Consider the following 27,626-nt stretch of genomic DNA (forward strand, 5'->3'; position numbering starts at 1 on the left):
TGTTGAAGAGCATGAAGCACAGTGGATCCTTTGCTTCTGAGATCTTACACACTAAAAAGAAGACAAGAGCCAATAGGGACAGAAATTATAGGACAGAGAAACAATGTAGCAACACATTTGGGGGATAGAGCTTCATTCCCTATTTAAACCATAATGACAGCCTTTCAATACCTAAAGGGAGCTTACAAACAGGAGGGGAATCAACTCTTTGAAAGGGTAGGTAACAGCAGGACAAGGGGAAATGGTTTTAAATTGAGGGAGGGAAGATTGAGGTTGGATGACATGCATCCAACCATTCTGCAATTCTGTGACGATGAAAGGAAACAAAACAGTACTGCATCTCTGCCCAATGTCCCTGTGATCAGTCTGGGTGAAGGTAGCAGACTGTAGGATCCAGAACCCAGGGACACAGCAGGCATCAGTTTTACCCAGGAAAAATAGCAAGTAAATAGCACAGCTAGCATATACTAGGAAAATGTACTTATTTTCTGATATTCAGAGTTCTCTGTGGCACTTCCATAACAATCCATTTACCCAGCTGTTTTATCTTCCTCCTTAGCATTCCCCTAAACACCACAGAGATCACCAGCTGAAATAATGCTTCTATCCTTGTTGTATGCCCACCAGTCTCTGAATACAGTGGAGCTTTTATTTTTAATTATAGTTGCAATAGGCTGCTCTGCAATGTCATGTTCTGTCTAACCAGTGGATTCTGCACTTTTGGTAATTGCAGCCTTTTCCCCATACCTCTAGGGCTTTTTGTTGTGCGCATTTAGTCAGATTCATCAAAAGACTATTTGAAAATGTCAGTAGACTCACCTTTTTTCCCCAGCTGATGGCTCATATTGCAACCTGCTGCTGGAGCACTGCACTTTCGTTGTCTAAGGCATTTGTGTATGCACCCAGAGGAAAGGCTGTTGCATTTCGGAAGGATTTTGGTTAGGGAAAAGCATTATTCAGGTAGCACCATATGGTAACAAGAGCATCCGTATCCTCCAGCTCCTACAAAAGGTTCTGAGCAGCTTAGTAAATGTCAAGTCATTCATGTTAAGTGACGTTAATTGATTCAGAACATCCATAATGGGGATTAGGAAGAATCAGAAGTCTGTTGCTCCCTTGTCTAAGTTTCAGATGGACGTGGTGATTAGATCCCCCTCTGACGTTCTCAAAGGACATCTTAATGCATGTCAGAGTTGTATAAAAGTGTGCAGAGTAGATTTACCATGGGAGGACTCATTTTGTGATTAAAAAGTAGAAAAGCAACAAAGAGTCCAGCAAATAATTTATATGAATGTGATGAACAGAAATTAGATTCCTAAATAAGGTTTTAGTTTAAGAATGAATGGACATAAGTGAGGAACTCAGGGACTTGAATGTAAGTGAAGTTTCCAACATTAGCTACACTGACATGTTAGAGAAACCCAACGAGAGCTTTATTTTCTGTATCAGCATGGACAACAAGCCATGCAAAGAGGAGTTTCCAGCTAGTCTATTAAAAGTTCAAGGACTGGAATGTGGCCTGTGGTGTAGATGCTGGGGATCAGATAGGAAAACCTGGTGGATGAGAGGAAATATAAGGGGAAAGAAGCACAGAGAGATCAATACCTTCTGCTAATGACTGCACATGTCAAGGCCCTACCCTCCAAAAAGAAAAAGCAAACACAAAATTGTCTTTCATTTGATTCTATTCCAGACTGGCATGCTGGTTGTCATGACCTAAAAGGCTCCATCAGTATGACCTGAGAGGCCTGAAACAATGGAATCCTGATGGGACATTCTGGATTGGAATCTCATGCTGATATTCATTAATTGCATCTAGATTTTTGTAGAAAGACTCTTGACAGAAATATGCTTTAAAATATGGCAACCAAGTCCCTGAGTGACACAACCTGATGCTGAAATTTGCCCTGTTTTGAAGGGAGGATTTGGCTGGGATCAGACCATCGCCGGTCCCTTTTGAACCAAATTGTTCTGTTCTGTGATTTTGTACGCTCAACTCTATTCAGCAGGAATTCTGATCTCTTCTTATCTTGTCAGACCTCTACTTTTCATTTTCTTCTACAATTGTTAGAATTAAGAATTAATAACACTATGCAGTGCCTGCCTCGTGTAATGGTGCCTACATTTTTCTTCCTGTTGGGTAAGAATTATTAACTTTATTAACTGATGAGAGTTGGCCATAGCTTCAACTCATCCACTGGAGATGAGGAAAAAACTGTAAAAATCAGTCTTTGAATGATTTTTGGGATGTTTAACCACTTGTTTTTATAACCAGTGTGATTTTGGAGTAGCAGTTGAGCAATAAGATCACATTATGCACTACTGAGAGACAAACATAAAGAAAAGAGGAGAACTGGGTTACCACTGTTACCCTACAAATGTCTATGTCGTCATCTTTATCGTGCACATTCAGCATGGATTTGGCAGCACTATTTGATTTTAGATGCAAATTTCTTCTATATGCATGTCTAAGATAAGGTACATTCTGATACCAAACATACACATTTCACTATTTTAATACAACAGTCCACACATTCCCATTGCAGAGAGCAGTGTGGTCAGGACTACCAAGGTACAAAGAAAGAAATTAATAGGTATCACTGACATGACCCAGTTGCCCAAGCATAGGCAAGGCATGTTGCATATCTGAAATATCTACATAGAGCTGGCAAAAGTCATGGGACTTAGAGACATCTATACAAAGACAGCTGCAGGAATATGGAGTTCCAGAAATGGTATTAAGTGCCTTTTTTGGGGTAGCCTAGGTGATCCTCAAATAATGTTTAAGCCCACTGGGAAATAATGAGTGATAAATGGAATATGAGGCAGCACTTCAATCTTACCAAGAAGAAATGTTTCTGTTATGCTCATCATTCTCGCTCCTGAGTGTAACTTGGTGCAGTATTTTCTGTGGCAAAACCCAGAACTGGTGCTCAGGTCCTGTGAACTCTGAAATTTCAATATTACTGTTTATCCTTTCTGTTCCCTTTGGTTTGATCAAGAAAAAAAAGTCTTTAAAAAGCCTTTCTGAAGCCTAGGGGGGAAAATCCTCTGTTGGGGCTTGAGATTTCCCACCTGAGGGTAGCTAGATGCCAAAACTCTCTCATGGAGAATGCAGAGGGAATGACACAACGTGGACCCTTCCAGAACCCACTACCAGCATCCCCAAGCACAGAAGGAGAGCTGAATCCACCATCACTTATAGCACAGGGAGCATCTGCCTCCAAACCTACCCTGGGTGCTCCAGCTCTGCACGTTTTTGCAGAAGTTCAAAGAGGTGGGTCCAAAACCCCAAAAGAGGATGCTGGAGAGCGTCCTTCCCTTCACCTGACCCCACGTTGCACGAAGCGTTGCAATTGTCGGGTCTCTCAAAAAAGGAGCCGGTGCTCGGGAAGGGAGGAACAAGGAGCTCCGGGGCGGGTCTTGGGCAGGTGTGGGCGGGCTGAGAAGCATTTGGCAGCCCCGGCAGAGAGAGAAGAGGGGAGGATGCTGCGGAGAATGCGAAGTTTGTGCTGGTTGCTGCTGCTGCCTTTGGTGAGTGTCCGGCGGGATGGAGGCAGGGCGTTGCACATCTGGCTGCTGCCCGCAGCTGGAGGGATCCATCGCTGCACCACGAGCAGTCGTGGGGGGAAATCAAGGTGGGGGGGTTGATCCAGAGGCAGCCTAACTTTTGTTTGAGTGGGGAGTGGACAGAAGGAAAGAGATGTAAGAGAAAGGAGGGGAAAAAAAGGAAAAGAAAAAGCAAGAGGAGGAGGAATAAAGCACATTTGTGAGTAAGGAGGTTAATTTCTGTTGTTATTATTATTATTATAGTTTTCAAACCTTAAAATGTTATCAATACGTCTTTAGGTTCCTGTTGATTAAAAGTGCAGTTTCCAAAGGATAGAAAAGCAATCCTAAATCAGAACAGGTGTAGTATGGCTTCAGAGGGACAGGAAGGGACAGTTTCCTGTCTCCCTTGCCATATGAAAGGCTACTTTGCGGAGGGGGGAGGATAACTAGAAAAGAATACTTTCTCCTGATGGGTATGGCATATTTATCTCTTTGAGAGGGCACTGGTGTTTTTACTCCTGAAGGCAGCTGCTTCTAACCAAGCAGGAGCACGAAGCATCTTGTGTCTGCTGTGTGCTGGAGGCAGCAGGTGAGATTGTAATGTTAAGCATCAGGGAAGATGGATGAGCTGAGGGACATGTACAGAGAGTGTGTACATCCCTCCCTTGCCAGCTGCTGGGGTTGCCTGTGCTGATGAGCCACAGCAGGTGTAGGTGTAAGTACAGTCATATCTCCTCTTCCTTGGCCTCAAAGAGTTGTCTGCAGACCTTCCTGTGTGATTCTTGGGGGCTCATTAATTCTACCTTGAGCCATATTGGAGTTAAATATTTAGCATAGACTGGGATTCAGGCTCCCTCTGTAGTCAGTGAGGAAACCATTACCTTCCCTGGAGGCATTTCATCTTGTCCTGCAAAAGAGAGATGCAGTGAATGCTCCTATAGAGCCTGATTTTTCCTAGTAATGCTAGATGGTCACAGACTGGATTCTGCCCTTCACTTTTAAAAGGTGAAAAGATGCTCATTCTTACCTCCCATCTTCTGGAACACTCACTTTTTCTCTGTATTTACTCAGTTTTATTTGCAAGCGTTATGATGCGGATTCTTGCTACATAAATCTTGTTACCTGTGGTTATTATTCAACCTGAATCATCCTGCTGCTACAGGTAGAGTGCCTTCGGCAGCTGGATGGCCCTTTTTACACATATCATTGGCACAGTGTATTCTTGCAGATGTCTGCAGAGCAGAGCTAACCTGATGTATCACGCACACCTGTGGGCTGCCACGCATTTTAACACTTCAGCATACTGCAGCAGTCAGTTCCCATCATAAATGCCTTATTAGGTGGGGTGAGAGAAGACAAATGCCAGGTTGACAAACTGAATGCTCCATGTAGGCTTTGTGATCGAGTTATTGGTCAGGCATGAACTCTGTCTGGGAAGAGTCAGCCATTGAATTCAGTGGCTTGCACACCTCAGATGTGGGCTAGTGGGAGTTCTGTAGTGGGGAGATCTGTACCCAAAGCCCAGTTGTCAGAGAGGATCAGAGATCCTTGGATATTTGGGGCAAGCAGTTTTATCACGTGTCAAAGGAACACATCAGAGAAGAGAAATAATCATAGTGCAGATTCTCCAAAGAGTTCTTCACTCAGATGTGAAAATAAACCAGAAGGGTAATCCTGAAAACTTCCTCTATGTATCGAGGTACTTCTTGCTCATATCAGCTTCACAGAGATCTGCATGTCACAAGAGCTCCTTTGTGCCTTGGAGAGTAGTCCTTGACATTAAAAATTATCATTTGCTTGTAAGTGACAAGCAACAGAGAGCAGTAGGTGCTGAAATGCATAAAAAGGACTTTTCCTGTCTTAAAGATCTCAGAATCTCAGGGAAAAGACGAGGAGGCACTGAAAAAACACTGCATTCGCCATCCATCCTGCTGAGCTGAACTGCTTTCTTCTCCAAACACTTAGCAGCTTTTCACATTTCTGGGAAAAGGCTTCTGTCTGATTTAATGAGTGGAGGTGAGAATGGAAACAGAGGTGGGTTAGCACTGAGGCAGTAGGCACATAGATCCGAATCCATGGCGAGGAGCTGTGCTCCCAATAAAAGGGAGCTGGGTGCTTAAATTCCTGGCATAGCTACTATTCACTAATTTGAGTTTAAGGGACATGCAATTTTCTTCTAGGATCCAGTGACCTTAACTTCCCCATCCATAGGCAGCTGGAGGGATGGAAGGAGCAGCTCGGGTGTTTTGTTCTGGAGGGGGCTAATGGAGGGAGACGGGTTCTGTATGGTGAGACTGTGTCCTCAAAGAGAGGTAGGAGAAATCCTTCTCTCGAACTGTCTGTCTGCCTTCATTGATTATCAAGGGAAGCTTGAACAAATCATCCAAAATTGTCCATCAAAAACTTGGAATTAATGTCTAAAGCTACTCGTTTTGAGTCTCTTCATACAACTGGGAAAGGGTAGAAAGGCTCAAAGAGCAATAGCTATGGCTTTGGTGGAGTGAGATTCCCAGTTAACTTTAACATCTAGCTTTCAGTTCCTTGGGATTAGGTGATATTATCCCCACCCTTAGGCTAACCCACTTTACACACAGCAACGGAGAAATTTCTCTTTAGTTTAAGCACTGGAAATAGCAGAATGGAAGGATAGTAACATGCTTCTATTCTTTACGTATTGGTAGTAATTAAAGGTCTATCAAATTTATGCTGGTAACGCACTCTCATTTTCATTTTCCTCAAGGTAATACTAATTACATAGAGTTTACAAACAAAATAAGCTATTATATCTGTATTGTCACATACAGAATTACCTGTGAGTGATAGGTACATAACACTAATACACATACACTGACTGTACACAGATATGTATGTATAAAAAACACTGTTCTGCACAAGGCCATGCAGTTAAATACAGTCCCATAAATACAATCCAATACACAGGGGAGCATTCAAGCATTACTCCAATGTCTTAAAAGCAATCTTGAAGAGATGTTCCTCTAACGACTGTAAGGCAATCAGTGTCTCATCTTCTCTTGTTCCATAGGTAATCGAGTTAGAAAGAGGAAACAAACACTGAAAATACCCTCTAGATAGTCATTTTAAGCCAAAAAGACTCCTGCAATAATCTATTTAACTGGCTGAAGAGAAAGATTGGAAATAGGACTTTACCTTTGGGGTTGAAAGTTTTGAGGATCGAGGCTGTGTCAGAACTCTCAAGTTAAGGACAGGATTTTCTATGATAGCCAAACACATTGTTGGTGACATTCCAGTAAAATCAGAAATGGGAAACGGGTTTTGGATATGGTAGAAAAAAAGTGGACACTGGCTGGTTTTTACACTTACATTTAAGCTTTGATGGTAAAAAATTGCAGCTACTTTTTAATAGTTTCTTCCAATTTTCCAATAGAACGGAATTCTGTCTCAAAATGACAGGATTGTTGGGGTTGGAAGGGAGCTCTGGAGATCATCCCATCCAATCCCATTGCTAAAGCAGTTCCCTACAGTAGGATGCACAGGAAAGCAGGTTTTTAATTTACCATGTTATAATACACAGGCATCACTGATAGGTCACAATGGATAGCAAAATCCTCACTGCAGTGATGATGAAGTGGGTACTGAAATGAACAGGAGCTTACGGAGCTGTAGGTTTGCCTCAGCTCCTTTTGGAGTGCATGGGGACATCATCTCTCACTTGGATGTGGCCTGTGGCTGCAGTCTCAGATCAACCCAATTATCATTTGGCTCTTCAAGAAAAGTGTCAGGCAGGTGGAGAGAATCAGGCCTGATGGATGGTTTTGATGAGCTGTATGCAACAGATTGAGAAGTTTATGAAAATGCCTGATGATTTCTTTCACTTCTTCAGTGATTAGAAGCATATTCAAATCTTTTTGTGAGCCGCCTTTCATCCTATGAGCTTATTATATTCATCAACATTTCAACATTGAAGAAAAAAAGTATGCATTTTAGAGCACGTTTTGACTCTCTGAACTGCGTCTTGTACACTACTGGCCAACTTACACAACCATTGTGCAGTTAAAACCAGGCAGGGAATGCAGGATATTTGAACGTGGCTTTCTGTGTCACCAAATACCAGGTAACTTTTAATTTACCCAAGGTGGGAGTCTGTATGATACGAATGACAGATAACTTTGGCTTGAATGTAGGAGAAAATATTCAGGCATCAGAGTTGTATCAGAAAAGCTGAAAAGGAGAAGCACAGATATAGAGAACAGGGAGTACAGAGACAATTTCAGAGGAGATCTGAGAGATGAATGCAAACTGTAGAGACAGAGACCGAAAAAGCAGTGATGAATATTCTTAGTGAAGGATTTATGGACTTGATACATAATCTATTTTTCAGATTTTAGATTTGGACTGCATTAGAAACTAACCAGATCACTAAAAAGACCATTCAGGTTCTTGAAACATTTCTATCTTGTCAAGAAATTCAGATTCCATTTTTTAAATGAATTTTCAAAAAAAGGTGAAGTGTTACCAAATTTCTCCTGGCTCTTTGATCCCACTGAATTGCAGTTTCAGAAGTGACTAATATATTAGTGCCCAGCTTTCCAGCATTTTCCTTATTTTTAGAGAGCATAGAATTCATCCTTATTTTTTCCCACGTGTGATAGTAGACTTTTTAATGACTGAAGATTTGTCTCTTATGTGCCATCTGAATTATGGTTTCTCTACCTCCACAACAGCCTTCAAGCACCATCTTTGGATGGGCTCTCAAAAACGGATGCGTTTAACTGGCAAGAGATTTTGCAAGAGGTTCAGGTTGGATATTTAGGAACAACTTCTTCCCCAAAGAAGTCAGGCATTGGAATGGTGGTGGGGTCACCATCCCTGGAGGTGTTCAAGAAACATTCAGATGTGGTACTAAGGAACATGGTTTAGTGGGCAGTATTGGTGGTAGGTGGACAGTTGGACAAGATGATCTTGAAGATCTTGTCCAACCATAATGATTCTATGATTCTATGCTAATAAAATGTTGCTCAAGAGTAATTACAAATCTAAAATCTGGCTCTATGAACTGTCTCAGATTTTAACATTCCTTATCTTGTCATAAGTAACTTTTTCATGTTCATTTCTGATATTTTTTTTTTTTCCAGGCAAGACTGTTTCAGTGGTTAGAACTCAAATGTAAGACACCCCTGTGAGCTCTGACTGGTTGCTGATGTTCAAGCCAGCTCAGTGGCTCAGCGATGCAAGACCTCATTCCTTTGAGTGCTGCCCACAATGCTGCATGAAACAGCTGAGTTTTCTGTATAAGCCTTCTGGTGAAGACACTCTATAATGGAATTTACAGTAAATTCAAAGCCAGGTTATTGCCTTGCCAGCAGGAAATGATCACCGAAGCACCATTTTAAACCAGCCTCTTTGGCTTATTACCATGGCAATGAAGACTCTATCAGATTAAACATCTTGGCTTTGGCTCCTAAATTACCCCTTTATAAGGTGAAAAAGAGAAACTCTTTTCCTGCAAGAGCTCAGTGGTTATAGAAGGTTTATCCAAAATTGCAGAACTGTGTCCCTGAACTGGCAAAACAAGGAATGCAGGGCCCTTTACTTTCTAGAAAACTCCATCATCTAACCACTGCAGTCACAGTTTAGAGCATCAACAGGCACTTTTATCTTGAGGCCCTGTGAGAATAAGAAAAAAATAAGTAAACCATACCTGACAAATCACAAGTAATGTTCCACCCAGAAGGCTTTTTGCTTTTCTGTAGCTGTAAAATGGTTTAATTTCTTGTGTATGCACCATTTCATCATTTGTCCTTTTTTTTTGTTGTTGTTGTTGGTTTTTTTTTTTTTTTTTTTTTTTGTTCTGTTACTTTCAGTAAGGCTTCAATAGTGTTTCTTGACAACACCATCCTCATTTTTGTTTCTTGTAGAGCAGGCCATAGGTTACCTCTGTAACTGCACTTGATATTGATTTTCTACCACCAGACTATCAGAAATATTTTATCTATGCACTGGCATATAACAAAAACTCTGGTTCTGATAACTGCAGCTACCCTCACCCCAAATCCTATCCCTTAAAATCAAATAAAACATGCGCATGCTAATTAATTGCTAAACCATTGACAGCAGAGGCACTGACTACAATCTCACCAATGGTGAACATCAGCAGTAGTTGTCCAAAAATTTCTGAAATAAATCCTAAAATTATGTTTCCTGATGATTCATCATTGCTGTCAGAGTCAAGACTACGTGGTCCAGGGATCTGTTCTGCTACAGTAATTCCTCTGTCATGTCTAAAACCAATACACAACTTCCCTATAGGTAGAGCACAGTCTTCTGCGACCACTGCAAATTATTTTCACTCCACTCACTACAGTGCAGCTCTGAGTTATGGTGACTTAGGGACTGGTTTAGCAGGTGTGGATTTACCAAAAGAAGAAAAAAAGGAGATACAGCCTCCTCCTTTAGGCAGCAGGCATTCTGGCACACATGTTCCCCATTTGACAATGCATTTGGGAGAGCACAATTGCTCTGTTCCTCATTATGAGTTCCACCTGTGAGCATTGTGTGTGTTGCTTAAGTTGGCCTTTGGAAAAAGGTATCTTTTCCCCCTTTGAGACTTTTTATTAGTAATTATTTGTCTGCTTTTACTATTCCCTACACTTCTGGCATGAAGAGGAATGTTAAGTTAACCCATCTGCCCCCAAATGCTTTTCTCTCAAAAGCATTTTGATTCTCCGTTCTTGGTTTTGATTTCATTTTTGTGCTCTGGCTTTTCAAGTCTTTTGCCAGAGGACTCAATATTATAGATATTGTAACTTTCAAACATCAATCCTAAGAATAATCCATAAAAAAAATTCTCATTAACAGCAGCAGGATCTAGGAATTTCAGAAAATGAAATAATGACTTGCTTTCTGTCTGCCTGACTCCATTCCTATAAGCAGAAGTAATGGATTTATGTAGCAATTATTTTCTTACTATTACTCAGACTTTTTGTTTGTTATGTAGACAACTGAAATGCATTTTAAATGGTAAAGTGATAAATGGGACTCGGATTAAATCTGAAAAATTACATTTCAGAGTTGTGTTACTACAGTAGAAAAGCACGAGGTACTATTTTAAGAATAACTTATGCTGATTTATAAAATGTATTTCAAATTACTGCTGGAGGGATATTATGCCTGAAAAAAAGCAATGCCTTAAATTTCTTTTCATACAGTGTCCTTAATCCTCTTTCTGTTCTAATATTAGGATGTATGAACCATTTCTAGAGACCCATAATTAAATGTGCTTTGTCCATGCTACTTTAAAACCCAAATGTAGGCACAATTTTTGAAGGTTTTTGGAGACAAATTTGTGTTCCTACTTTTTTATTCCTTTAGGCAGATAATCTTGTAAAAAAAAGTCTACATGGCTTCCAGTACCACCACTGACTGAAAACATTCTGAAAGCCAATAAATCAACTTCCAGTGACTGAAAAGGCAATAAAGCAGCAATGTTTTCATCTGCGCTGTGTTTTCAAAGTCATTAGAGGTTTAGAATGGCCTACAGTCTTTCTCAGAAATCCTTCAATCCATCATTTCAATTAAAATCAGTGCTCTCAAAGCCTTTGGCTTTATTTTGAATAGCTGGCATTAGAGCTGCACTATTCCATGATTCCATGTCATGAAGATCCCACTATAGCCAGTGAAGACTCTGGTGATCTATTCATTTGTCTGAACATAGCTGATGTGCTTTCTAGGCTCTCTTGACTCTGATGACTTTGATTCACTTGCTTAAACATGCATGCACAGAACTATTTAAGACAACCCAGACAGAGTGCTTGAAATTTTTAATAGGTCTGGCAAAATTAACACAGGGCTTACACAAGTGTATGGGAACTGTTGGTCATGGCCTGAACCTCCTATTGACCACCTGAGGCAACCAATGAGTCAGCCCTGGGAGCACAGGTGAAGGCAATTCACCTGTGCTATCAGAAGGGGTGGAGCCTGGCTCCACCTCTCCTAGATCCCATTTAAGAGCTGATTACCATCAGATTGCTCCCTGTGGAGTTTACTGTGAGCCTATGACACCAGTGAGCATTTATTTAGATCATCTTTCTATCTTGATAATCTTACTAAGCCTAACCTTTGTACGCCTACTGATTGTACAACAAAAGTTTTGGGATAACCTATGTTACCCCGAATGTCATTGATCCTCCCTGGATAAGTGAAACATCCCATGGATTTCTACTGACTGCAAAAGAAGCTTGAGTAACAAAGTTACACATGGGCACCAGCAATATAGAATTTCTCAGTTTAATAGCTCCTGAAGAAGTACCTGCCATCATTATCAGATGTTCTAGTCTACTGAGAGCATCTTCACAATGAGAGCAGACATGATGCAGGTCTACAGAGGACCTGAAAGTTTTCAGAGTAGGAGAGGGAGGCTAAGCAAAGTATTTGAGAGTGCCTGAATGACATTAAGTATCTGTACATAAGAAATTGACCCAGTTAGCAGTGCTGGTTGATGACTGGAAATCTACTTAGCTGATCAAATGTAGGTATCTTTATCTGAGAAATAATGTAATTCCTTCAACTCCAAAAGGAAGTAACTCTTTTTTGTTTTTTTTTTCTCTTCCTCATCTGATGAAATGGCAGTAGTACCTCTGTGCACATCCTCAGGAAGTATGGTGACAAAATCATGTAATCATTCAGTTCCATCTATGATCAAGTGTTTTTTTTTTTCTGATTTCTGTAAATACTTGGGCTTTACTTTTGTTTATTGAAGTGCAAATGAGCACTTAAGTTTTGTGAAAAACACAGATATAAGGAGGATCTAGTATAACTAGATCAATTTCAAGAAAAGGTGTTTACATAAACGGTGCTACCATGGAAAATCCCAGCAGGGATGCTTACCTGCACATGTATATAAACTGATATATATTCAGGATCAGAGCCTCCTTTTCCTCTCTGTCCATCTTTCTGCCATTTACGTGTCCTGTTTGCAGAAAAATCTTCAGCTTGAGTCTGCAAAATATTTTACCTTAAATTACAAACCCTAAGTTACAAACTGGAAAGAAATCCTGCTCTGTTTGTTCTGGTAATCACTGGAATTCCTGGTTGTTTTGTCTTTGTCTCATTGAGGTTGTGGGAATCCATCCAGAATGCAAGATATTCCAGCAGGTGGTGAAAGAAGAAGCACTCTGCTTAGAAAGGAACGAATCTGTTTCACCTGATCTTAAAGGTAATGGTCTTGATGGCCAAGATCTGATATTAATATGAATTGTATCACTTCTGATGTGTGGTGTGAAGATATCAGCTGTTCTTTTGGGTCACAATTTGATCTACATTCCTATCCTATGAAGTGCTTCTCCTGTTGGCTGGAGCTTTACCCCATCAGCTTTTAGGCATCTTTAAAAGCTCAATGTCTAAGTCAGGATATGTCTTCTCAGATTCACTTACAGTCAGTGGAGGAAGGTAGATGTCCATAGAAAATTTTTCATTGCTTCTGGCTTAGATGCTTATTTTAGGATGTGATGAATCATTCTTTACAGTCATATTTCTCTTTACTATCTACAGGATGAGACTAAGATGATTAGTTCGTACTCTGAAAAATTTAGATGCATAGTTTGGGTAGGAAAATCATACTTGGATTATTTTTAAAAAAAGACATTGAAATAGAAGAAGCTTACAGAGAATATAGTTTGAGCATGGTTTTTAGTATATTATGTTGAAAATCATTTAAATTTTGGTGAAAATTTTATTTGCTAGAAGGAAACAAAACAAATACAATCCCAATTTCTTCAAAATATTGTGGGTTTTTTTTTTTTTGTTGTTTGTTTGTTTGTTTGTTTTTGAGATTAGGTTGGACTGGATGATCATGGAGGTCTTTTCCAACCTTGGTGATTCCACGATTCTGTTTTTTTTCTGTAGCCTATCCAATTGCTTTGGTACCTGGCATTCTTCTAGTTCTCATCAATTTTATCTTATTGTTATTTTCCTCTCACTCCTTCACCCCCTTTCATCAAGTCCAGAATACTTCCTGGATTCTGTGCTGGGAACGCCTACTAAAAGTCCCCCCCAAAACTCTGGTAGAAACCAGGCATCTTCCACCATGATTTGTTGAACACTTTTTCCTCTTTGAAAGCTAGAGAACAATATTCCAAGTATTTTTTTCTTCAACAGAAAGATAATTGCATGATTCTGGAATCTTCTTTGTAGTAAAAGCCACTAAAAGAAATACAGTTCCCTCAAATCCCCGTTAAACTATTTAAAATTCTTGAATCTTTCCAAGTGTGATTTTTTTTTTTTCCTAGTGATTCCTTTCCACATGAATTCTCTAGAGATGTAAAGAATTTAACAAAAATCTCTTTTGCTTTTTTATACCCTTTCTCAGAATAGTTTGAAATGAAATGTGAGACCAGGAAAAACAGTTCATGCTCAACGTTGTACCTATGGTACTTATGTCATTGGGAGAAGTCCCTGACTTGTTTCTCAGTTTTCAGGAAATAAACTGAAAGATCACAAATCATACAGAGTTACTTCCTAGCAGAAGGGAATCAGAGGTGGGATTCATCTACATTGCAGAGGTTTTAATCTGAAGTTGTTACCCATTTTTCTCGTTGTACACAGCAATGTCTAATGAGTTTCATCAGTAGACCCAGGATATAATTCCTCTCTTGTTGAAGTATGTGGGTAAAACAGGTCAGTTGAATCAAGCTCTAAAAAAGCAAATTGCACCCTAAAAATGTCTACTCTTCTCTGCTGTCTAAAAAGGAAAGAATGACTGAAGCAGTCTTAAATATTAATGATGTCAACATTATTGATGTGATTGCTACTACAGTTGTCTATATGGAGTCTCAGGTGACTGCCATTCATTAGTCTTTTGAAAGCCTCAGCATGCAAAGTGTTCTCTGCATTCTGTGGCCTAGCCATCAGTTTTAAGTCACTGGAAATAGAGCCCAATTTGAGACTGAAAACATCCCAGTTCCGTTCCCAAACAAGGATCTGTTGCTTAATCCCACATTATTAAATAGGCTACATTTTTATCCTAGAGCTCCTTCATGATTTTTGAATGCTTTTTAGAGGGACCCTTTTTCTCCTAAGACGTGTGGACCACTGCTTGTCTATATGGAGCTCAGCTTACCTAACTTTGTTCATTTGCAAATTAGCAGCCTAGCCTATAATCACCAGAGAGACCTGAGTACATGCAGTGAGTGATTCATCCTGTCCTCAGAAGGGAGTCACCAGTATGTGGGATGAATCATCCACTGGAAGTCCCTGTCTCTTTACACTGATTGCAGGGGGAAAATGGCTAAGTTTAGCTAATGTATTTGAGACAATTAAAATTAGAGATAATGAATTGGGGCTTCTATTTTCCCATTTGGCAAATTGGGGATAGCAGGAATTTCATCCTCAAGAGGGTGGTGTGAGGATAACTTAGTGAGAGATTCTCAGGACTCTCCTTTCTGAAGCCAAAGAGGAACTTTGCTTTGCTACAGGCAAGTAATATTGCTTCCACATTTCAGCTCCTGACAATTTTAGATTTGCCTTCTCATCAGTCACAGAGGAAACAAAAGAATCGGTGAAAGAAAATAACACCTCCCAAATAAAACTTGTGCACTGTTTTATATCTGCCTTATAACTGCCTGGAGATTAGTTTCTGCTACAGCATGATGCTGGCTTTTATTTTTTTAAATTGTTTTGGGCACCTTTACGTAGTTGGTAATTTCTCTGTGCTGCACCCACACCTGCTTGACAAAAGCCACTGCATGACAGCAGCTGGAGTCTCAATGTGAGGCATCAGTGATAAAGCCATGATTAACCGTAACTTCTGATAGCACTTTTTATTGGACACGTGGTGCTGTATCTTCAGTCAGCCACCTCTGGTATGGAGAACCCACGACTAAGAACCAGGCAGGTCTGCTCCTAATGATGGTTGTTTCAGAAGATGCTCAGAGAAGTTCTCTTGCTTTGGGATGGATCTAATGCCTGTTGAAGTCCACTGCCAAAATGTTGGCTGACTAATGGCTGGATTTCAGCCTCTATGGGTTTTTCTTTTAAGTCAGTTGAAATGGGTAGACTTTAGATGTGAAATCAAGAAGTTAATGTTGGATTTTTCAATTATTTTCATCTAGACTCTGAAACCATTAATGAAAAATCTCAAGAGCTAGTAATTATTCCATATTTTTATTTTATTACTTCCATTTTGTTTTGTTTTGAAAATAGAAACAGCTGCAGTTGATTTGACTTTCAGATTGTGTCTGCTTGAATTTCATGTACATTCTTTCCAAAAAGAAGGTAGAAGTGCACTTGTGAAGGATGATACACTCAAGAAGAAGAGGAAAGCAATACAATCCTTCATTTGTAGAGCTTTGTGGCCTCTTGTGACTCTTCTTCATGCATACGTATAAGTGGGAAAGCCACAGACAATCTCATTATGGCAAATCAACTCTATGTAATTCCTTTACTTAGAATCATTTTTTTTTTTTCTTTCCAGGATGTGCCAGAGATTGGGATGGTCTAAGTTGTTGGCCCAGAGCTGCCGTGGGGGAAATAGTTAAAATTCCTTGTCCAAGATTTTTTGAAGAAATCACCAATATCCATGGCAAGACTTTTTTCATATTATTATTATCCCTACATGCTTTAAAAATAAAATCTAGTACTTACAGATTCAGTAACTTCCACGTTTTCATGATTCACAAAGCCATCCAATGTCAGCCAACGCAGGGTAATGATGCACATACACATCTTGGTTTATGGTGGATATTCAATACTTTTTTGTTTCGTGTGCAGTACTGAATTACCTAGTCTCCTTGATCTAAAAACTATGGGTAATTGCACTAGATTGCTGAGGTTATTATAATGGAATACATCATAGAATCACTGACTTATGAAGTCATGAAAAATTAAGTTTAGAGTCAGAGCAGGATCAAGTTCAAGAATTATATCTAACTTCAAAGCTAGATCAAGTGGCTCAGGGCTTTTTTTATGCACATAAATTATGTTGTGAATGCAGGATAGATTTAATAATTTGATTTCCTCTGTGTGAAGATTGAATTTACAGAAAGAACGTCTATATTACCTAAATGAAATTCTACTTCTTGAAATGAACGGGAATATCCGTGTTAATTTTCAAAGAATAAACGTTCAGATTATTTACTGTGTATGGCTAGTTGTACTTAACATGACTAAATTGGCAAGGACCAAACTTAAGAATCAAAATCATTTCTTGTCAAAATATAAAAATAATTAACAGCAGAAAACGAACAAACAAAACCCAGTGTAACATCCCCATCCTCTAATTAATTCTCTGATATCTTTTGCCATTAAAGGCTTCCTTCAGAGAAACTGCACAAAGGAGGCATATTGGTCAGAACCATTCCCATCATATGCTGTTGCCTGTGGATTTGATGAAGGTTCCAGCAAAGGTCCTGAGGATCAGGTGGGTTTTTATTTCCTGTTTGTGGACGTCTCTAAAACACACTCTCTTGCTTATGCTGAGTAGACAGATATTTCCACATATCTGAGCCCCATCAGAATTCAGAAATGAATTCAGTGTTAAGTTCAAACCTATTAAGTAACAAATTAGGCTTAATATAAGGCACTCTATCCTTTGTTTCTCTTGGTGTTACTCAATAGATTTGTGGCTAGATCACCTGTCCTGTCCATTAGAATTTGTTTCTCTGAGCGATAGGATTTGAATCCACATCATCTTTCAAGGAAGACTTACCAACCTGCCATAGGAAACCACTGAGTGTAGTTCCAGTGCTTTGCACTGCATTGGTGGTGGTAGTTCTTCAGTGGATGAGCTTTGCTTTGTGGCTGAAGGGTATTGATTTCTAAAGCCATGGTCACTGCCTCTGTCTCGTGAGTTCGGATCTTTGCTAAATGGAACACGAGAGAACAGGGTGGACTCCCACTCCTTGTACCCATTCTGCATTGGGCAAGGCTCCTACATCTCATACAAATGCACTAGACCCTGTATCATAACAGCTCACTCCTCTTGCTGTGGTATTTTGATAGAAGCAATGGGCATCTCTCCAGTCTGGGAAAGAAAAGACTAATTTATCCTTGGGCATGGTCAGAGTCCTGACTCCACAGTGGAAAAAGGTGATTAGCCACGGATCAAATCAAGACAAGAGGTTGAATAGGACTGTCTTCATTAATACTCCAGCTTTTTTTGTTTTCTGGTGTAAGCCATTAATTTGGCTCTTAAGGAGTAATTGCTTAAACACAGAAGTAATAGTTCTATTATCTGAATCTTTAGAGAGTCTAGACATAGATGGATTCATCCATTAGTTTCCATAAAATTGGGAACAGAAGCATGGTTGTAATAGGTAGTAGAAATATCTGGAGCAAAATTCCCCAAATGTAAACCAAAAAATATTTATATTTCTCTGCTATGTGGAGAAGCTGAAAAGAAAAACGCTTAAAAAATTCTTCAAGTTTGTTATCTCAGTCATACCCTGAAGGTCCATGAAGAGAAGACAAGATCAAAAAGCTCTACTGTTCTGTAAACAGAAGGAAGCAGGTGATAAGAACCCCACTTATGTTCTATGAGGATTACTTGTTTTATATTTTTTATCTTCAGTGAAGCATCTTTTGTATACAGCATTGATTTTTATCTACCCTAGAAGAATATATAAAGCACATAAAAACACTTCCTTATTCAGCTGAAGAAGCTGTTTTCTAATTTGAGCCTTTGTTTTGAAAATACCATATAAAACATTAGCAGCATTTCAGAAACACCAGGATGATTCCTACGTTGTCAGGGCTACCTGATTTATTTATGGATCCACTTAAAATTGCTAATATATTGCCTCAACCTAGAAATGCTGTCTTTGGAGAAACAGATTGGATCAATTAGAGAACAAAGTGTCCACTGCATTTCCAAGGAGGAAAATTCAGAAACCTGTTTTCTTGGGATTCTGAATAATCAAGGGATCCTGTAGTAAATTAGAATAAAATGTGCATTTTGCCATTGGATGAACTACTTGTCCAAGGAATTAAAGATAGTGAGGTTACTTTCATGGCTTTAATTTTCTCACTTTCACGGCGCCATGAGAATTTTTCACAGAGTTCTGGTTTCCTCACCTTGCTACATGCAAGTTATATTCCTTTTTTTAACCATAGCTCAAATCAGCATGAAACATCCCTTGGCCTAAAAGGAGTACAGTATGGCTCTCATGTAAGTGTGCTGATTCACAAATCACCCAACAGCAAGTTATGCATCCTTAAATCCACACATACCTACAGGATAAATTGTACTTATGTAACAAAATTAGCATGCTCCAACTATTTTATGGTGACTATTTTGAATGCACTGATGGGCTGTGAAACCTGGCTCACATGTATGAGGGCTTCAAATTTAAAAAAAATAATAATAATAAATAATCAAAAGCATGTTAGTGATGGAGGGAGAAACCTAAATCAGGTCTTTAATATCTAAAGCAATATGTAAGGGATGGGACTGACCAGTGAGGGAAATTGTATCTTATTGAAGCACACCAGTATGCATGCTGCATAACCACCAGCATCAGTGTGTGTTCTCTTTTTCTCATAGAAATCATATTATTCTGCATTTTGGCGTGTCTACACTGCTGGCTATGCAGCATCAGTGACTTCACTCATTACAGCTCTAATTGTCTTTGCTGCCTTCAGGTAATAATAATTGGTCTCTTTTCAGGATGTCTGTAGACAGCCTCATCCTAATTCCTTTCAAACTATCTGTGTTTTTGTTTTTACCTATTTTCAAACCTTTCTCAGATGTTATACTGTCAATGGCAATGAGTTCTTCTATATTCATGTGGTGTCATTTCCCCCCAGGAGCTACAACACTAAAGCTGGCTGGACAGTTTGTCCTGGTCTCTTTAATTGTACCATACAGTAGAAATGCTCCAAGCTGTTTTTGCTATTAACATAAATATTTCTCCAGTGCATAGCAGGACAAACCATACAGAAACCGAGTATGCCTCACTTCCTAAACCTGTAATCATTATAAGCTGCTCATTCCTTCTGTGAAAGACATTATCAGGAGCAACGGAGAGAAGTTTAAAGACATTTTTATGTCATGTTTGATAATGTTAGATATTGGGAAATTAATCCTGCTTTTGATTGGCTTCAATGCACCTGGACAAAAGCCTTAAGCTTGATCTCCAGGCAAGAGCACAGACAACAGAAGCAATTTCCTAGATGGAGTGGGCAGTCTCTCTCTGTTACAGAGAGGCCCAGGTATAGAGGTTGATATATCCAAATCTTGAAGGAGATTCCTTCATCTTCATCTCAAGTTTAGACTGTGGGCAGGACCATGGGACTGTGGGTAGGGGAAATTGAATCTGGAAAGTGTCTGAAGTCATCCTGTATTCCTGTTTGAGTTTTGATGAGACCATGAGAAATTTCTCTTGAAAAACAATTTTCCTTTTCTTTCTCCATGTCAGAAAGTTCCATTGTACACGGAATTACATCCATATGCACCTGTTTGTCTCCTTTATCCTGAGAGCAATTGCTGTTTTCACCAAAGATGCTGTTTTGTTTGCAGATGAAACTATGGACCACTGCCTGATGTCAACGGTACTAAATTTCTGCTCTTGAGTTAATATTTAATTTGTGATTCAAAGAGAACGTAGATGTTTCTTAATCCCATTTCCCTTCAGTTTGCAAGAACTGTAATCTTAAAACAAGCAGTATCACAAGCCATGAGATCAAGTGCTATGGGTTACATTCAGCTGTAGTATATAATGCACAACCTCGTTGAGTCTAATGGAGCAGTATCCATTTCTATCATATAATCATATATATAATCAGATATTCTGTTTTATTCAAACTTCTGAAACCTTGTATTAAATTCCTCAGTTTCTGTTTGGCAAAATTCAGTTTTGCTTATACTTGTTGAGAACCAAAACCCAATGGAGAGTACATCTAATAATTTTTTTTCTTCCTTCCCATTTCCAGGTAGCTTGTAAGGCTGCAGTGACATTCTTCCAGTTCAGTATTTTAGCCAATTTCTTCTGGCTTCTTATTGAAGGAATATACCTTCAGACACTTCTTTTGCTGACCTTTGTTTCGGACAAGCAATACGTATGGTGGTTCATCTTTGCTGGCTGGGGTTTGTACTGTTTTCCACTTTGTGTTGTTTACTATTTCTACTTACTTTTAGAACTAAATAAAAACATCCTGAGGTTTTCTCCGATAATTTCATTTGAAGAAAGGTACCTTTTCATGCAGGGGCACCACATTAAAACCATACCATTATCCATATTTCTTACCTTGTTAGATATTTTGCCATTTAAAACTTTGAAGAAGGTAGAATGGATCATTTGAGTAGGAATATCCTAATGCTTCTAAAGACTGCTGCGCTCCTCTTTATGACTGGAATTAATTTCATGCAACTAAAGTCATTATAAGTTAATAATCTAACTCTAAGCTATCTCTCCAGGTTTCTCCTGTAGTCAGTAGGGTGAGGTAGGCATGCTGTGGTGGTGATTAATCCGTTCCTCAAGCAGATGACTAATGTGCCTGGATACATCTTGTCTAGCTGCACTGACTGAAGAAGTTTGAATGACCAACTTTAAGTTGACACTTTGCCTTTATGAGGCAGAAAGAGATTAATCTGAGATTGCACAAGGTCAGATCTAGGAATCAATAATTCTTTCTTTCTTTATTTTTTTTCAGAAACATTTTCTGTCTTTAAGGAATCTTTTGAGTGTATACATAAATTTGAAACATCCCCCAGTATCAGAATAGGTGCATTTAATGCACACAATTTCAGTGCAGATAATTGTTTACTGCAACTCTTATCTTCTTGCACCTCACTTCAGCCATTCTAAAATAGAGACACTTAAACAGAGAGATTACGGAGCATTTTTATTTTGAGAGTGAAATCCAAATTCTCACAAGTTACGCTATAATTTTCCCTTTTTCTCCAGATTCTCAGACTTTATTTGACTTCATTAGAAAGAAAACAACTCAATTTTATAAAAGGGATATTAATTTGGAGCTACTCAAATTATGATTGCCAGAAACTAAACACTTAGGTCCTGATTAATAACAGCTAACATGAAATAACAAAGAAACACCTCAATTAATACTGCAGCAATGCTCATGTCCTATAATCCATCAAAAGTAAGAAATGTCTCGGGACAACTCAGGTCTTAGGTATTATGAATACAAATATTTCTCTTTGTTAATTAAAATGTCAGTTCTGAATATTTAAAACTATGTTTTGAAATTGCGGTTCCACGACACCCCCTATTCTCTTTTATTTTAGTTTCATGCTGCTATTCTACATGGATTATTTTTTTTCTCTGAACTGAGAGTTAAGTTTTCTGTAATTTGACTTGCCCATTGTCTGTGTTTCAATGGGGCATCCAATCTGCTGCACTGTGAACATTCTTTCAATAAAGTTTCCATAGAACACAGCATTAAAAAAATATGTTTTTTCCATGTTGATTTGCCCAGGAGCTCCCACTGCTGTGATGCTTACTTGGCTCCTCACAAGACTCCATCAACAAAACACAGGGTAAGTCAGTGTTTGAGTAAGGAAGCCAAGGTCATCTAAATTTATAATGTATTTTGATTTACTAGCAGGTAAAAAAAAAAATAGAAGTTAATAACGGATAAACAAGAATATTGTTCCAAAGGTGTGCCTCTAATCTTTAAACTTCACAAGAACATGAGAAAATAGTTTTCAAACCTCTAATTTTGATGTACATATATATTGAGTAATTAAAACTGGAAGTGCCATAGCAAGAGTTGAAATCATGTTTTGTTTCCCAATGCTCAATCCTTGAAATAACTGCACTTTAAGAAAATCAGTGCTTCTGTTTTAAAACAGCCATGAATTTCTAGCGTTAACCTTTTCAAACCTGCACCTCCCAAAGACACTGTCACATCTTTATAGGTAGTTTTGTGTGTTATTTTCCTTCGGTTCTTTTTCATTGTTATTTTTTGTCTTTGAACATGAATGCCAATTATAAACAGTGGACTGTTTACAAAGAGCTGCCCTGAAGGCCCTCATGTCATTTCATATGGATGATAAGTTGGAAGAGATACTATTTCATATCTACCTTGTCAGGACTCGATTTAGTGATGCAGAAATAATAAGTCCTATAGTCCACACTCTGTATTTTGCTCTCATCTAATTACTGCAGTGTGTCTGCAGTAGATGTTCTCCACTGTAATACTTCATAAGTCGTCATCCTTTCCACTGTATGTGCACGGAAAGGTGTGAGGAGGATTTCATTTTTCCTCCTTTCCTGTTGCTCCTCTTCCAAAGAATCACAGAATCACAGAATCACAGAATTGTAGGGGTTGGAAGGGACCTCCTGAGATCATCGAGTCCAACCCCCCTGCCAAAGCAGGTTCCCTACACCAGGTAGCACAGATGACCAGACTGCTGGGTTTATTTGTTGAATCTGTAGCAGAAGAGCCTGGCGCAATTGCAAAGGCATTATAAATAAAGCTCAGAAGGAAATTGGAGGGTGTGAACAAGAGCTCTGACAAGTTCTCACAGTTGAAGAGCCCACGGAGACTGTGGATGCCCCATCCCTGCAGGCATTCAAGGCCAGGCTGGATGTGGCTCTGGGCAGCCTGGTCTGCTGGTTGGTGATCTTGCACATAGCAGGGGGTTGGAACTGGATGAGCATTGTTGTCCTTTGAAACCCAGGACATTCTGTGATTCTATGAAGAGGAGACTGGAGAGCACTGGAACTTTGAGTGCTCTTCCAGCAAAGCCACTACCCACACTATCTTCTTCTCTAGTATACTTGTATGTCCATTATAAAAAAGAGATTAGTAACATCCTGTTACACTGCAAAGGCTGTGTAGTGGAATAGCTCCAATGAAGACATTTATAGAGCTGGAACATTTTTATTGCAGACACCGTCATTCATTTGGTTGCTCCTCTGATATCAGATGTAGTTTCAAACCACAGTATCAGAACCATTCTTTTCTTATCCAACAGCTAATTCACAGGCCTAACAATCTGAACTTACATTAATGATGCTCATTACACTCAGACATGCTGGTTAAGCTATCATCTGTAAGCTCCAACGTTATTCAGCTCACTATCCTGTGTCACAAAAAAGAGAAAAGAAAAAAGAAGGAATAAATTTCCTTCAAATTGGGCTGCACGTAAATTTTCTGGGAGGTATCAGGGAAAGAATACTGGTAGAGGTCTTGGAGTTATCATTTAAAACCGCATCCATCACTTTCCTAATCAGTGTCAGAAATAGTTCTGTATGTTGTGAGAAGTTCAAATGGTGCACATAACATTATTGCTTTTGTTTGCCTTTTCAGATGTTGGGATGATGATGAAAATGGAGTGGTGTTATGGATCATCAAGGGCCCCATTCTGTTAACTGTACTGGTATGTTTCTGCATTTTTTTCTTCAGTATGTTCTGAAATCCTACAGCTATGCTAGTGTTTCTTTCCCATGAAGTGGAAAAAAGCAATGCCATATGCCATACTTGACTTTTTTTGAATGTCAAGGAGTTGGAAATTATAGTGTTGGTTGCTTTTTTTTTTTTTTCTTAACCAAAAATCCTAAATCACAACTGATATCACACATTTTCTGGAGTCATCCTAGGGCATTGCAGAACCACTTTGACACATCCATTTCACATACCATGTTCTTGCCTGCGTCTCTGTGTTCTATTTCTGAAGGATGTCCATATTGGCATAGATACCTCATAGATAATAGGAAACTGATTTAATTCAAGAAATTTCTCCAGATCATTTTATCTAGTGTATTTTTACAATGAATTCTTATGATGTAAACTCAAGACAAAAATTGTCTTGTGTGCAAGTTCATTCCATCTAAATTTAGGAAGAAAATAGTATGTCATTTAAGACTGTGTCTATTATAATCTGTGTTATAATTAATGAAGGAAACTGGAGGGACTACTTAAACTAAAGAATCTTCTAAGACTCGACAATAAATGCAATGAGATAACATCAGACACACAGCAATACTGAGATTTGTATACTTGACTCATCCAGCAAAATTTTGATCATATCTTTATACATAGCTATATATTGGTGGGAGAAAGTAATATTATTTCTAATGATACTGATATGATCTGAGAGCAAATGTCCACTGTTTATATATTTCCTATTAGTAAAGATTTTTAGTTAATTTATATCAATTGAAGATACTTCCTGACTTGTAGTAAATTTACATATTCTGTCTTGCCTTTTCAGGTTAACTTCATTATATTTATTAATGTCATCAGAATTCTAGTCCATAAATTGAAATCTCAAGAGGGAGGGGGGAGCAATTCAAGCCACTTTGTGTAAGTATTGTAGGCTCTATTGAAATTTACCCATTTTAGCTGCCCTAAGATATTGTTTTAAAGGCAAGGAAACAAATAGGTTACAATAAAGAAAGAGAAGTCCTCAGAAGAAATAGTAAACTAAACTTGTCTTTTTATCCCAAATGTCACAAGTTTCTTCTTTGGGAGGAGGCAGGAAGCTGGGAGGCATGGGAGGGGGTGGAGGGTGAGAAGAGAAGTCTAATGCAATGTACTACAGATGCAAAAAGATCCAACTTGTAATGAGTAAATATATTCAGGTAATGCATCCATCTTGCTTGACATTTCCACACAGACAGGGAAAGAAGCAGATAATTTTCATTAAATCCTAAACATTAACACGCTATTAGTCTATTAATGACTGAATGTAGTCTGCCTTGTTTACTAACCCCTTTAAAATCAATGTGGATCTCAGTGATGCAGTCAGAGGACTAGCATCCTGTACTAGCAAGATATTTGATTCTTCCCAAGATGTCTTTTAGTTACAGCGCAAGACTGTGCCCTTCTGGAATGATCTGAACATCAAGCAGAAAGCCCTAGGGCATTGTTCATAGTTCTAGCATCAATGCTTAAGCAACAGATTCAAGTCTTGTGGACAGTAATAATCAGATCATCCTTGGCAGTTGTGGAAGTTTAGGCGTTTACATGGTAGAAACCTTCAAGGGATTGAGACTGGTCTCAAAAGAGTAGATTAGAATGCCCTGTTTGGTGCCTCAGCAGTTGTATGCATAGCATGGAGAAGAACACATAAGGATCATTCTGAAATACTTACATGCTGACTTGTTCATCTTTGCTGGCCAGATGCTGACAGTGGGAGTGCCAGAAAGCAATCTTTCCACAACTTCGTTGGATATAGTTGCATCCATTCTGAGCTACAGTAAAATTTGTTCCAACAAAACTGTTGTCACTAATTTCACATATGTAAAAATGCCTTGTTCTTTGATCCTTGACTTGCCAGGAGACTTGCTAAATCTACATTGCTCTTGATCCCACTCTTTGGAGTGCACTACATCGTGTTTGCATTTTTCCCAGAGAGCACTGGTTTGGAAGCTCGACTTTACATTGAGCTAGGCTTGGGTTCCTTTCAGGTAAGCAGAACAAAAAGTTTATGAGTCCTGAGAGGTTTGAGCTGAAGCACCACACTATTTCATTATTTAGGTTGACTATCAGAGTAGGTGTTAATAATGTGTCTAAATTCAGCGCACACATTCCATCTCACTCTCAAACAAGCTCTTTATGTTGTTTGCTCCCCTATCTTATTATTTAAAATCTCACAGTACTTCTTAGTTCTGACTCATTCTTCATATCATAAAAGGATGTACCTACATTTATGGAATAACAGTGATTGAGTGCCACGAAGATCAGCCTGTGGATTAAGGAGGACTAAATGAAAATAATTCCACATGTAACAAAGAGGATGATAAGAGAACTGAAGACATAATGATAATATATAGCAATCTATTCTGCTCTTACCCTTCATCAGTAGCGAGTCCATCATCTGAACACGTCCCTGTTTCCTTTTCCATGTTGGACTCTGTTTGGAAAAATATCTGTTGGCCTAAGCCAAATCTGTGCCATGGACCACATTAATAATTTACCAAATCAGTAATTTAACAGTGCTCAGGACTGTGACTACCAGTGCTAGCACAGTCTGCAGAATGGTTTGGATGTGGGCTGGCTAACATTAATAATATTATAAATATTCTGGATTCTGCTGAGACATTGAATCCAGATAAGAAAACCCAGTAAATATTGCCATGTCACCTAAATTGGAACAACAAAAATATATACTGTTGCTGTCTTACTCAAATTTTGAATAAAAGATGATGTTTTTCCCTGTGTCCGTGCTCCAAATCACAATGGTTAATTTTTTTTCTCTATTCTCCCTGTCCTAGGGCTTTTTTGTTGCACTTCTATACTGCTTCTCAAATGCGGAGGTGAGTAGCAAGTATATGAGATTATCAAAACCTCTGAAAATAATGGATATCTCTTATTTTTGGGTTTTTTTTTTTCTGATTCTATAATGGATCTGTGCCTTGATCTGTTCCCGAATGCAGAAGTACCCAAAACTCTTTTTCCCTTAGCTGCTTTTTTGATTCTAATTGTATTCAAATAATTCTGGAAGAAGGACAGCTGGATCAGCTATGAAGCACTGACCCTTTACAAATGGTTGGTGACTTTCCTGTCGAGAGACATTTGCTCTGCTTTACCTCTGATAGTTATCACAGGATTTCAATGGAAAGCCTATAACACTGTATTTTCTTCAGGTTTATTTTCTCCCACAAGTTTATTTCCCTTCAATTTTCCAGTAAATAAGCAATGGCCAATAGTAACTCCCCTGTATTCTTCTGAATTTTGGAAACTGTTTATTTTTCAGTGTGAACTTGGATGTACTTTCAGTCCTTCTAAAACTGCATGAAGGCTTAATCTTGATTGATTTGAGTGCCTTATAGCCGTGCTATAAAATATTGGTATATTTTATTTTCATTGCTCACTCTGTCTTTATTTTCTGATTATTTGTTTTTAAATTCCTTCCCTGTAGGTTCAAAGTGAACTCAAGAAGCAGCTGTGCAAATGGCGGTATCAAGAATACCTGAGCTTCACACACAAACATGGGACTGTGTCCAAAGAAAACAGTCCAGTCAACTATGTCACTCAGTTATCATTGCTTGAAAAAATCAGTCCAAAAAGGAAAACACCTGCCAACCAGAATGGTGTAACTTCTGTCTGAACTTATCTAGCAGGCGGAGTTGCTGTGAATGCACTAAGGCATGGCCAGTTTGGATTCTTCGTGGCTTTCAAAGATTCAATCA

The 27,626-nt window shown here is 38.8% G+C and overlaps 1 protein-coding gene across 1 annotated transcript; it reads left to right on the plus strand.

Moving 5' to 3' along the window:
• The first annotated feature begins 3,486 nt into the window (after positions 1-3,486).
• On the plus strand, positions 3,487-27,544 carry LOC122189634 (vasoactive intestinal polypeptide receptor-like). The gene is made up of 13 exons (XM_042888962.1): positions 3,487-3,534; positions 12,646-12,745; positions 16,001-16,108; positions 16,836-16,945; positions 19,067-19,164; positions 19,941-20,073; positions 20,455-20,608; positions 21,961-22,021; positions 23,800-23,869; positions 24,704-24,795; positions 25,772-25,901; positions 26,709-26,750; positions 27,356-27,544. The coding sequence occupies exons 1-13, from the start codon at positions 3,487-3,489 to the stop codon at positions 27,542-27,544; spliced, it is 1,335 nt and encodes a 444-aa protein (XP_042744896.1).
• Positions 27,545-27,626: the final 82 nt, after the last annotated feature.

Source organism: Lagopus leucura, unplaced genomic scaffold (assembly GCF_019238085.1).
Source record: "Lagopus leucura isolate 7727_CA_CO unplaced genomic scaffold, USGS_WTPT01 Super-Scaffold_100157, whole genome shotgun sequence".
NCBI lineage: Eukaryota > Metazoa > Chordata > Aves > Galliformes > Phasianidae > Lagopus > Lagopus leucura.

What these genes read in the sequence shown, in the direction of transcription:
- LOC122189634 (XM_042888962.1), top strand. Translation starts at nt 3,487, where the DNA reads ATGCTGCGGAGAATGCGAAGTTTGTGCTGGTTGCTGCTGCTGCCTTTG. An exon ending in ATTGTCTTTGCTGCCTTCAG is followed by an intron (nt 19,165 to 19,940) that starts GTAATAATAATT and finishes TCTCCATGTCAG; the next exon opens with AAAGTTCCATTGTACACGGA. An exon ending in CTCCATCAACAAAACACAGG is followed by an intron (nt 22,022 to 23,799) that starts GTAAGTCAGTGT and finishes TTGCCTTTTCAG; the next exon opens with ATGTTGGGATGATGATGAAA.